Genomic DNA, 13,064 nt, shown 5'->3' with positions numbered 1-13,064 from the left:
AAGTGACACATAGTTAGGGTCCCGTGGCACGGGTGACTGCATAAGGTCCAGGGGCCCAAATCAGCCTGGCTCCAATCTGGACAAAGCTATCCAGTGGGATACTAGAAAATGCCAAGGAGTGCATATATTTTGAACTACAGAAGTTTTAATGCTTTGCCTATTCTTACAGATCCCCACCACCTAGTGTGATCCGTAACATACCAAAGTACAATAAAAAAATTTGTGAGTTCATAAAAAGTTTATATAATAAATTTATAATTACAACAATTTATGTAATTTAATTAAAATGAACTCTCTTTTTCATTTTTTTCAATGATTTTAATTTTGTTATTTGTGCTACTTTGATATTATATATATACTTTGTAGTAGCCACCAAAATGTTGTTTAACCTGTTTTGTGCTTTAATTGATGCCTTGTTAAGCTATTCCGAATATGTCATTTCTGGTCTTGAAGTCAGAGTCTTTCAACTCTGTTAACTGATACACTATTATATTATTTGTATTCATTTTTCCTCTAAAAGGGGAATTAATTGCATCATTTTGAGGTATGAAAATGCTTTGTCACTGTGACTATGGGGCTGCTGTGAAAATAGGCATTTCCAAGACATCGTATAAAGTCTACGTGACATCTGCCGAGTATCATCTTACATCCAGTACTGACAGTGTTGGGAAGGTTACTTTTAAAATGTATTCCACTACAGATTAGAGAATAAATGCCCCAAAATGTATTTTGTAATGTATTCCGTTACGTTACTCAATGAGAGAAACGTATTCTGAATACTTTGGATTACTTAATATATTATCATGCTTCTTTACAACTACATGAATGTACTATTGCTGTGTGATTTACTACTATTACTGAAGGTTACTCTCCATACCAACACCAGCTAGATTTTTTAATCTTAACATAAAATGAGCAACAGTATGGTGGACATTAGGTAAGGCTGCGCTTTTGTGTACAACCCCCCCCAATACTGTGTTGTATAGTCTGTCTGCTGTCAGGATGAAGGACATATGATAGCGCTCAGTCCTACATTGTAGCTTTAACAGTCTACTGCTGAAGGAGCTGCTCAGGGACAGATGGTGAGAGTTGTTGTCCATAATGGACATTAGCTTGGCTAACATCCTCCTCCCATCCACCTCCTCTATGGAGTCAAAGTGTCATAAAAGGTCCTTGTAATGTTCTGCACCTCTCAAAAGGCTTCAGCTGACCAGCAGATGAAGACAACTTTGGTCGTTCTTGTACACAGGATAAGAGTTATGACCACTCCAGTTTCCTGTTAAGATTTGTATGTATCTATCACTTCCAAAACTATCCAACCCGTGGATGTTACAGTTACAGGCCTACATTATCACTGCAATATACAGCTAAGCAAAGAGTTATGCCTTTTTGCTTAGCTGTATAGCAACATGAAACAACAGCAAGGATAGGAAGGGGCCTGCCAAATCAAATATGTGGAGCTAACTGCTGTGCTGACCTCTTGTGACTAAAGGAGTAACTCAAAGTAGCTTTGATCTGATCGCATGCTTAAACACCATAGAAGAGTACCTCTGGCTGTGATTAAAACCACATTTACAAAAGATCGTAATTAAAATTAGTTAAAAACACTATACTGGGATGTATGGTGACATAACATGAAATAAATTGAGCCTATCCAAGCTGTCTGAGGGCAAGAGCTGGGGTACACCCTGGACAGATCTAATGTGAAATATATTAAACTAACTAACTAAATTAAAATTTCCAATTACATTTTTTTGTAGTGGTGAACAATCTACAATCCACCGGAGGGAGCTGCAGTACAAGTAGCCTCCTTATTTTCCACTACACTGGAAAATAAAAACAAAAGAGCAAAAGAAGAACAAAAACAATGGAAGTTTCGCAAAACCTAGGCTATACTGAACGAATACTAGCACAGTGCCCAATAAGTTTAAGAAGCACTGCAGATGCAGAAGGTGCTTTTATCTGTCAGTGCAGTTAAAAAAAATGAAGTAAATACATTTGTGCCATAGAAAGTCAGACTTTGAATTAAAGGTGACATATCCAGGGCACAATTAAAAAAATATGTTTTAGCCTTTATAAGCGTCCCCTGGTCTCTATGACTACATTTCTGCTCCCGCGAGATGTTGTTTTAAGCTGAGCTGAGTCCCCGGATGGCAGTTGCTATGGATACAGGAGTTGTCTTCACCTGTGGTGAAGTTTACAACCAATTTGTTTACACGGACCCGACTAATTAACAGGTGAGATATTTTCTCTTCAACTTAATCTCTCTTTAAGGGAACTTTTCGCTTAGGCTCAGAAAATAGTCTTTCGGTACGTACGTACGGTTTACGTACCGTAAACGTCGACTACAGACATCGTATTAAGGGCATTCTCTCTGTGTCAGATAAGAAGCACAACACGACATAATAGTTTAAGCCTCAGCATTGATTCGATTATAATATCAACCTTTAACTTTCCAATGCCATAAATCAGAGATCATGGAGTCTGAGGATCAGCTGAACGAACTGCGGCTTCAGTTTCAAGCACTGCAAAAACAGCAGGAAAAAAGGAAACAGGAGAGGAAAAAGGAAACACAGCCAGACAAGCTCAATGACAGTGGCGCTCAGGATGATTTGGATCTGTCTAACCAAGGTGTTCAGGCAAGCTGTGATGCTCCCCAAAACAGGTGAGACTTAAATTAAATGTTTTTCAAGGTATTTTCCATAAATGTTGCTACATAAACCACTATGAAGGAATATATTATTCAAGACTGGAAATCTTTGTCATCTGCATGCAGTCATGTGAAAAACTAAGTGGCTTGCAGCAATAACTTCGAGTAATCATTTTCTGTATGATGAATTTTGGCTCACTCTTCCATACAGCAGTGCTTTTGTTCTTTGAGGTTTGCAGGGTAGGTCCCATGGCCTGATAAGTCAGGCTGAGGTCTGAACATTGACTTGAATTGCAACACATTCTTTTGTTGTTGTTCAGTCAGATTTGCTGCTGTGATTGAGATCATTGTCCTGTGATTGCATGATCAAATTTCAACCAAGTTTGAGTTTTCAGACAGATGTTCTCACATTTGACTCTAGAATACTTTGGTACTGTATACAGAGAAGCAGTGACTGCAAAGTGCCCAGGTCCTGTGGCTGCAAAACAAGTCCAAATCACCACCCCTTCACCACAATGTCTGACAGTTGGTATGAGGCGTTTTTGTGCTGATATGCTGTGTTTGGTTTTTACCAAACATGTTGCTGTGCATTATGATCAAACACATCCACTTTGGTGGACATTGTTCCAGAAGTTTTGTGGTTTGTTGAGATTCAACTCTGCAATGCCATGCCATGTTCTTTTTAGAGAGAAAAGGCTTTCTCTTGGCCTTTCCAAACAAGCCATACTTGTTCAGTCTTTTTCTAATTGTATTGTCATGAACTTCAATATTTAACATGCCAAGTGAGGCCTGTAGATTCTGAGCGTTGCTAAGTCTGTCCTTGGGATGAATTTGCTGGGACACCCACTTTTTGGAAGATTGTGGCATCTGAATGGTCCGGACCAGTAAACTGCCAAAATTTCTGCTTTTCATAGCGCTCACACTTTCTGATGATCAGTTAATTGCACATGGCTGCCACTAACCCATTTAAGGTAACCACTAAAGGTGGACTCAATTTTTCACAGGACTGTACAGAATCCCATGAAAACTGTCATTTTCACATGGTTGTAAATAACCATTCTGTCATGTTACATTCATCCTTGTTCATTTTGTCTACCATAGGCTGTTGCACATTCAGAATAAGGCCCTCCTTGACCAATTGAGAGAGCTAAAGGATGAAAATGGTCGGCTCTTCAAACTTCTGAGCGAGAAGGATTTTGAAATTAAGCACCTGAAGAGGAAAAGAGACGAAGAAAGACTGGCTTTAGCAGGTATAATGTAAATTGTTTTACTCTTTTTTTTTTTCTTTTCTTTTCTTTTTTGCATTGAGATGTTACAGACATGTGACAGCTTCTTCCTGCTTCATCAACTCATCTGTTTAGGTACTTCAGGCTTGGCAGGAGCTGTAGCTGCCACCAAGATTGTTGAGCTATCCAAGAAGAATAGAGAACTAACTGCTGAAATTGAGCAAGAGAAGATTAAATGTAAGCAAAACGGCAACAGAATCAAAGAGCTTGAGAGAGAGGTAAAGTTTTGCTTTATGTGTATCATTTGAAATAATTTGATGCATGAAAATTTGTCCTTCTCAGAAAAACTGTTGTGACTTTCTGTAGCTGCAGGCCATGCTGGTACATGGTGTACCTGGGCAAAAAGTAGATTCAAAGTCACCAGTTAAGATCTCATCTGAAGAATGTGAGGTAAGGAATAATAACAAAAGGAACATTTTGCTGTAGGGTCCTAACTAAAATAATGGCATCACTGAAAGGATCATTTATGACTTGTTTCTGAAAGCAGGAAAGTGCACTGGTTAAATCTCTGCAGGAAAAATTAGCAACTACCCAACTGAAGGTGACTGAGTATCGCAACCAGGTGCAGTCTGCCAAGCAGGAGTTGAAAATGGCACAGAAGGTAGGAGACTTACTTTATTTTCTGTCTTATATGCAATCACTCAAGAAGAATATTTTATATCTGAATGATTTTTCACAAGTGACTTATAGATTCTAAAATATGAACTACTTCAGGTTCTGATTAGTGAGATTGGAGAGGAGGTCAACCTTCAGCAATTACTAAGCTACCCTGGGAGCTTTAGAGGTCGAGCACAGCAGATACTGGCTCTGCAGACAAGGGTAGGTTCAAAATTGAAGTTGAACTTGATTTTACATAAATGTATTTTAAAGTTACAACATTATAACCAATGAAGTGCTTTTCAAAATAGTGAGTTCACAGGAAAGCATTAAAAAAAAAACCCTGAAACTGAACTGATGATGAACAAAACTTGAACAACAGGTACGAGAGCTTGAGCAGCAGCTGAACAAATCAACACAACAAAGGCAGTCAAGTGTTCTGAGTGGAGAGGAAGAGTTTCTGGGCATGGGTGTTCTTCAGAAAACTCCTCCTCAGGAAAGAAATGTCAACTACATCCGCACTATAGAGAAAGAGAAGAGGGTAGCCCTTGAGGTATGTATAGCCACAACCACAGAGGCCTGCAGACCAACCATCAGTTGCTTGGCGAAAGTGTGTGTGTGTTTTTCTTTTTTTTTTTTACCAATGCCAGCCACTTATTAAATGAAAATTTGAATTTCAGAGATATATAAAAAGTTCTTATTTCAAACTGACTATGAGAAATGGGTCCATGCATTCATATCAAGCAGGTTAAACTGTATTGCTGTAAGAGAGTCCTTACACATATGCTGTAAGTTCAGCATTTTATTAGCACTCAAGGAGCGAAGTCACAACAGTGGTTCCAAGTTCAATGCAGAATTACATTTAAAACCCTTCTATTAGTTCATAAAGCTCTCAATGGCTTGGCACCCCCAGTACATCTCTGACTTGCGCAGCCTCTTTAACCCAATTAGACCTCTCAGGTCAGCAGGTGCAGATCTTTTGGCTATTCCCAAAATTAGATTTAAGTGTGCTCAGGTGCTTCAGGTACTGTGGTCCTGTTGTTTGGAACAAGTATCCCACTGACTTGAGGTCAGACAGACTCAAACCATGTTATCCTCACAGGCTTACAGTTAATAATTGTGTGTGTGTGTTGACTTGTATTTTATGTCTCTGTGTTTTTAATCACCTTGAGCCAGTGCAAACCTACATACGTTTTTCTGATTTCATTTCTTATGTTAAGAAAACAGACTTTACATGTAATCAAAAAAAGAAACTGCCATTTAGTGCCTGCTGGAAGTCACGTGCATGTTGGATTGTGAGAGGGTTGTTGACTGGTCTCTCTGTCTGTTTAACTGGGACTTAGGCAATGATTTTATATGAACATAGACATTACATTGTTAATGTGCTAAGGCCCTTCTCTCCTTCCACAACTGTGCAGAGGCTCTCAGTGGATTATGAGGCGCTCTTGAAAGAACACAAAGATGTGAAGCAAAAGCTGGAAGCCTCTAAAGCCAGGAGCAAAACTCTATCTGCTGAAGTCAAAATTCTGAAGCATCAAATATCAACCCTGATGGAGAAGGGGAAACACGATGATGAGTTCGTGGCTGCTTTGATGGTAAGAAATTAGACTGGAGACAAATATCTGGTTAGAGTCGTATAGATTCTACCTTTTAATAAATGTATATATTAATAAGAAAGTAGGTATTGTAAGACTTTAAATAAGGTATCTCATGCATGATTACACTATTAATAGTTTTGTTAAATACCATGGCAGTTAGTACCTATGCCGGCTTGTACACATACACAAGAGACACGAGAGTTCTTCTTTACTGATGTTTACTGTGCTTCTCTTAACGTACACAGGTACACCGTAGAACTGGTGAATACAAATGTACAAGAAAATTATATTTCAGCATTAAAACATATTACAATATAAAATTCACAAAATATAAACAAACATACCACTTTGGCCTGCAAGTAGACAAACTGGTGTAACTGGAACTTAGGGCTTATTTCTTCTTTCTTAGCTTGACTTTTACACGGCTAGACCGTCACCATGCGCAGCTTCTCTGACCTTACTTCCCAAAACAGGAAGTGACCTCTGCCCTTACCTTATACCAAAAAAGGAAAATGTTAACACAAAAATAAAACATACAAAATAAAATGCGTTAGTTACATTATCATTACAAGAGCTCCGCCTAGTGGTCAAATACTAACATTTCACCAACTGTTACAGTACCAATTTCACTTGACATTTATGAGTTGAAGTCAACATACTGCAAAGTAGAGGATATCCTGTGATGTGTCCATGCTTTACTACTACTGTTCCTATAAAGTGTGTATATCTTTTCTACCTCTGGCAGAAGCAGCAGGCCCAGATGCAGATGGTATTAAAACAACTCAGCCAAAAGCAAAACGTACAGAGCAAGGTGATGCAGCAGAGTGTAGGACAACAGCTGAGCAACATACCTTCAGAGCACAGTGCTATCATCCAGAGATTTAAGGAGATACTTGCTGAGAAAGATGCCATTATCAAAAAACTACAGAAAAAACAGCAATTCTCTGATAAGGTAATCAAGAAATAATTACCAGGGTTTTTTTTGTTTTTGTTTTTTTATTTTTGTGCATTCTCCGAGACTCAGCATGAGATGTCTGACCAGCAATTAAACGTGTGTTTATAGGTGTTGAAGAACGATGATGTGCACAGACAGCCCAGCATCAGGATAACAAACTGTACTTCTGCTGTTTCCCCAGAAGAGGGAGACATTACCAAAAGAATTCCATCTTCAGGGTACTTGTGCTGGTTTAATATCTGATAATCATTAAAATATGCTTATTGTTAGTTTAGCTTAGTGGGTCCCAATCTGTGGGATATGGATCCATTGCACGTGGTGAGAAATAAAATATTTAAGCCAAAAATTACTTAAGTAAGATTAAGCTGGGAACCTTTTTTTTTCTTTTTTTTCTTTTTTTTTTAGGTTTGAGAAAGAATTATGACGTGTTGAGTAAGAACTGTTTTAGCTTCATACAACTTTGAGGAACCCTGATTTACTTCTTTAGGACCGATAATTTTTGTTCATCTCGTCTTCTGTTTTGCACTTGAAACCAGCCTCTGAGGCTAAGTGTCACACATAGCACTGAAATCTCTCGTCTTGTCTAGAAACATAAAGCTAAATAATTACCTAAGGTTAACATTGGGGTGCACTGTTATTGGCGTATTGATGACTGTGATGTTAAACACTTCTGTATTCCTGTGGGATTTCTGTTTACCACCTTCAAATGTTTTGTTTTTCAGTTCAATTTCTAAATTTGGTCACAAACTGGTGCTGCCAGCTGTGGGAAGTGGCATAGAATTCACGTAAGTTTAATGTGTACCATGTCTGCTCTGTACTGACATGGGCATCACTATGAAATTAGTAAACAAAATTCCTGACTGTGACATGATAACCCAAGTCCTCTTTGTGGAGAAGGACTAACAAGCTTGAGAGGTCTGTAGAATATACTGCAGGTGTTCTTTAGTTGTTTTTTTTTTTCTCTTCAGTCTATCGCTCACAGTGTAATTCTGTCAGTGGGACAGGGTTGTGAAATGCACATCTTTGTGTGAAAGTATAGATCGAAAAATACCACTTCACCTGAAGGCTTAAAACAGTTTTGATTGATTCCTCCAAAATACCCAAACAAAAAAAAAAAATAGATAAAAACATCGAGCAAGCAGCACAGGTCATGAAATGTCTCCAAAAGCGAGATAGTTTTCATTTTCTTACAGAGGATCCAGATTGCTGTAGCTAACAGCTCTCCAGCTTGATCTGGAACGGCATCTTTATGCCACTGCTGCTGGCTCTCTTACTCGTCAAAGATGGTGATGAAGGAGTGCTTTATTGGTGAAAAAAGGCCAGTTGAGTCGATACCCATGTGGTGGTTGTTGGTTGTTTGGTTGTTTTGTTTTGTTGGGGGTTTTTTTTGCAAATGAAGTGGTCGGATGATTCACGCAAATGTTCTTTCTTCACATTTCAAGTTTGCACTTTTGCGTACTGCACAAAGCTAAAGTAGCCCATTTTATTTTCTTGTCAGTGTAAAAATTAAATGCTATAATGCTGCACAACTAAAATGTTAAATCAGTTTGTATATTTCCATCCCAAGATTACAAACACAGGGAGGCTATTTCTGTTGGTGTTTGTTCATTTTATTTATGCAGTGCACACCACAGTAATGACTGTGGTGTGCACTAATGAGAGCGTGGTGGTTTATTTTACAGTTTTCAATTTAACGTCAGAAATTTAATGGTGCAAAAATGAAACTTTATATAAAATTACACATATTTATCAAGCTAATAGCTTGTCTGGGTAAGTATAATCTACAGTGGGGCAAAAAAGTATTTAGTCAGCCACCGATTGTGGAAGTGCCCCCACTTAAAATGATGACAGAGGTCAGTAATTTGCACCAGAGGTACACGTCAACTGTGAGAGACAGAATGTGAAAAAAAAATCCATGAATCCACATGGTAGGATTTGTAAAGAATTTATTCGTAAATTAGGGTGGAAAATAAGTATTTGGTCACCTCAAACAAGGAAAATCTCTGGCTCTCACAGACCTGTAACGTCTTCTGTAAGAAGCTTTTCTGTCCCCCACTCGTTACCTGTATGAATGGCACCTGTTTGAACTCATCATCTGTATAAAAGACACCTGTCCACAGCCTCAAACAGTCAGACTCCAAACTCCGCCATGGCCAAGACCAAACAGCTTTCGAAGGACACCAGGAAAAGTATTGTAGACCTGCATCAGACTGGGAAGAGTGAATCTACAATAGGCAAGCAGCTTGGTGTGAAAAAATCAACTGTGGGAGCAATCATCAGAAAATGGAAGACATACAAGACCACTGATAATCTCCCTCGATCTGGGGCTCCACGCAAGATCTCATCCCGTGGGGTCAAAATGATCATGAGAACGGTGAGCAAAGATCCCAGAACCACACGGGGGGACCTGGTGAATGACCTGCAGAGAGCTGGGACCAAAGTAACAAAGGTCACCATCAGTAACACACTACAACGGCAGGGAATCAAATCCCGCAGTGCCAGACGTGTTCCGCTGCTGAAGCCAGTGCATGTCCAGGCCCGTCTGAAGTTTGCCAGAGAGCACATGGATGATACAGCAGAGGATTGGGAGAATGTCATGTGGTCAGATGAAACCAAAGTAGAACTTTTTGGTATAAACTCAACTCGTCGTGTTTGGAGGAAGAAGAATACTGAGTTGCATCCCAAGAACACCATACCTACTGTGAAGCATGGGGGTGGAAACATCATGCTATGGGGCTGTTTTTCTGCCAAGGGGACAGGACGACTGATCCGTGTTAAGGACAGAATGAATGGGGCCATGTATCGTGAGATTTTGAGCCAAAACCTCCTTCCATCAGTGAGAACTTTGAAGATGAAACGAGGCTGGGTCTTCCAACATGACAATGATCCAAAACACACCGCCCGGGCAACAAAGGAGTGGCTCCGTAAGAAGCATTTGAAAGTCCTGGAGTGGCCTAGCCAGTCTCCAGACCTCAACCCCATAGAAAATCTGTGGCGGGAGTTGAAAGTCCGTGTTGCTCGGCGACAGCCCCAAAACATCACTGCTCTCGAGAAGATCTGCATGGAGGAATGGGCCAAAATACCAGCTACTGTGTGTGCAAACCTGGTAAAGACCTATAGTAAACGTTTGACCCCTGTTATTGCCAACAAAGGTTATGTTACAAAGTATTGAGTTGTATTTTTGTTATTGACCAAATACTTATTTTCCACCCTGATTTACGAATAAATTCTTTACAAATCCTACCATGTGGATTCATGGATTTTTTTTTTTCACATTCTGTCTCTCACAGTTGAAGTGTACCTCTGGTGCAAATTACTGACCTCTGTCATCATTTTAGGTGGGGGAACTTGCACAATCAGTGGCTGACTAAATACTTTTTTGCCCCACTGTATATTTGTCACTCCAAAGCTGTGTCTGTTAAGAAGAATTCCGTTGCATTAACTCTAATGCAATCCAACATTTGTCTTACTCTTCTAGAGAGAAAGTGATGAGCCACACATGTTTGGAGGCACAAGCACCAAGAGGAGCACCACAGGCCAGTGATCCTGGAGGAGTTTGAGAGGCCAAAATTAGATTAAAGTAAACACTGTCCATGCAGCATGGCTAGGACTGATATGCCAAGGCTCAGTGACAGCATGATGTGACAATATCAGGATTTTTTTCTTCTTCTCTTTTTTTTTTTTCTTCTTTTTCAATTTCCCCCTTATCTTTCTTGCACGTGGCTATCACAGCTCTGTCGGCAGGAGCAGAGTCCCTGAGCACCATGGAGTCTCTGAGCAACAGGAACTGTCCACAGACAAACCTGAACAGACTGTCCAACAGTCCAGAATTTGTAAACACTTTATTTCTTTGACAACACTGCCTTAAACTGGTTCTGGTTCAGGAGTTTTCTTTCTCCAACCATAAGAGTTAACCAGACGACAGAAATAATGATGTGCGGCGGTAGACACGCTGCAGATAGCAGTGCTCATTCTGCCCGTCACATCAAGGTTGCACGGAGATGTTCATGTTGTTCTTGTATGTTGTCTCTTGGCTGGTCATTCAGCTGGAGGAAACGCGGGCGCTGAGGGCATCCCTAAAGAGCACTCTCCACCATGACCTGCAGCTTTCAGTGACGTGATGAGACAAGTCAGGCATGTTTTCCTGGAGGCTCTGTGACAGCACAGACAAGACACTATCCAGGGGAACTGGCTGGTCCCTGCTCAGCCTCACTTCCAGCTGAGCCCTACCTTCTCCTGTCACATGTGACAAAACAGCAGCCTGCAGGAGAAAGGAAAAAAAAACAACTCTCCTCTTCAGCCACGCAAACATTATATGCATCTCTGACTTTCTCTCCATTTGAGTCCCCGAAAGACAGTTTGCGACGTAAGGTCGGGTGACCTCGGTTTAACGACTTAAGTACCTTGAGTAAAATAGCTTTCAACTTAACCCTGATGGCATCAGACAAGTGTCCCGGGTGATTGCAGGAGCGGTCGGTGCTGATAAGACGTCTCCCCGTGGTTTCACATCTCGTCTGCTCGCTGTTTTATAAATGTCACTGTCACATTTTATTAAATATATGTTTGTCTTTCCTCGGCTGGTAACCTTAAATGCATTACAGGTATCGAGACCAATGCTGTCTGTTTTCAAAGTAAATATTTTCTGTAAACCAAAGAAACATCCAAATTAATCAGTGAAAAGGAACCGAACCCTCAACAAATATTTTCAATACATTGTTTACCTTCATGGCGATGACTTTGGTTGATTTTTTTTCTTTCTTTTTTTAAGGTTTTTTTTGGCTCCATACAGTTGTAAATAAATGTGCGACAGGCCAGGCTAAATAGTAATCACCACAGTTAAGTTCCCAAATCGTTTCAATATTCCTATTAAATATTAACACTAATCATTTCTGACTTGAAACCAGTTTTGTGGGAATAGCGGTTGAAAATAACTGCAAACTCAAGCTGCACAAACTCCCACTGTAGTCCTCTATACACTCCCCAGAGCAGGTCACACATGTACAGTATATGGCTCTTAATCCAAAGGTTGTCTGGATATGCCCAGTGGGAGTGGCTCTTACATTCATACTAACATCCGAGTTATTTTCTTCCGATGTAGCCAAAAGGGTTTCAGCAGAACATCCCCCCCTTTCCTCCCTCTCCACATCACGCTTAATTTAAAACCATGGCTGAGTTAGTGTGCTGCTTCAAATACCGCACTATGTCTTCCAGGACCCTGTGGGAGATTGGCAGGTCCCCATTGGACTGAGCGAGAAAGTGCCACAAGACAAAAATATCAGAGTTTGGACATGATGAAGAAAGCCTTTATGCTCAGAGTAACAAAAAACAGCTTGTGTTTGAATACCTCCTGGATGGAAGGTGAGGCGCTCTTTAATGCAACAGAGTGAGACGTGTCACCGTAAGAGCAAGATGAGAGACGAGCAGATGAAGATTGCCAGATACGTATCAAGTGAGGAAATGTGCGTCAGAAAGGGTGTTGATGGAGCAAATGCTTGTCACGGTCCCTAACTGCGTCTGATTGCCAGGAAAGCGTTCAACTTCATATGGTTTTTTTGCGGGGTCATTTTCAAACTTTGCCACAAAACTGTACTTTATATGAAGCCAGCGTTTGAGCATTTTCGCAAACCTGTAATCGTATATAATTTTAACGCAGTGCATGACTGCAAGAGGGACATCATTTCCATCCTTTTTCAGTGAGCTTTTCTTTTTCAGACATGTTATACTGAAGTTTCAGTTGACCTAATATCAGGGATTAATGTGACTGCTCATGTTGACTTCAGTTATTTAAGAGTGTCATCACTTTCAAATAAATTACACCTTGCCAGACAATTTTATTATTGTTTTATGTAGCTGTATTACGCAGAAAGGTGTAGATTTATTCCAAAATGCCCAATAACCCACCAAACCAAACACAAACTTATGTAAACACAGCATACGTAAACAGCCTCACCTATTTGTCATTCCAAGTTTGAATGACT

General features: G+C 40.0%; 1 protein-coding gene across 2 annotated transcripts; it reads left to right on the top strand.

The window, feature by feature from the left end:
* The first annotated feature begins 1,854 nt into the window (after window positions 1-1,854).
* Window positions 1,855-11,658, top strand: ccdc13 (coiled-coil domain containing 13). 2 transcript variants are annotated; one of them, XM_082512264.1, is made up of 13 exons: window positions 1,855-2,237; window positions 2,473-2,665; window positions 3,752-3,900; window positions 4,012-4,154; window positions 4,243-4,326; window positions 4,424-4,537; window positions 4,651-4,755; window positions 4,916-5,086; window positions 5,952-6,128; window positions 6,877-7,083; window positions 7,195-7,304; window positions 7,809-7,871; window positions 10,565-11,658. In XM_082512264.1, the coding sequence occupies exons 2-13, from the start codon at window positions 2,478-2,480 to the stop codon at window positions 10,644-10,646; spliced, it is 1,593 nt and encodes a 530-aa protein (XP_082368390.1). In that variant the 5' UTR covers window positions 1,855-2,237; window positions 2,473-2,477; the 3' UTR covers window positions 10,647-11,658. The 2 variants fall into 2 exon arrangements, with proteins under 2 accessions (XP_082368390.1, XP_082368389.1); XM_082512263.1 differs by having other exon boundaries at window positions 4,421-4,537.
* Window positions 11,659-13,064: the final 1,406 nt, after the last annotated feature.

The sequence above is a fragment of the Aulonocara stuartgranti genome, assembly GCF_965226115.1.
Source record: "Aulonocara stuartgranti genome assembly, chromosome: 18".
Taxonomy (NCBI): Eukaryota; Metazoa; Chordata; class Actinopteri; order Cichliformes; family Cichlidae; genus Aulonocara; species Aulonocara stuartgranti.
The sequence above is the reverse complement of the archived record's forward strand: the minus strand, read 5'-3'. Positions and strand labels throughout refer to the sequence as shown.

Coding starts and splice junctions, on each gene's coding strand:
- ccdc13 (XM_082512263.1), top strand. CDS start 2,478: ATGGAGTCTGAGGATCAGCTGAACGAACTGCGGCTTCAGTTTCAAGCA. Junction 2,666..3,751: donor TGTGATGCTCCCCAAAACAG/GTGAGACTTAAA, acceptor TGTCTACCATAG/GCTGTTGCACATTCAGAATA. Junction 4,155..4,242: donor TCAAAGAGCTTGAGAGAGAG/GTAAAGTTTTGC, acceptor GACTTTCTGTAG/CTGCAGGCCATGCTGGTACA.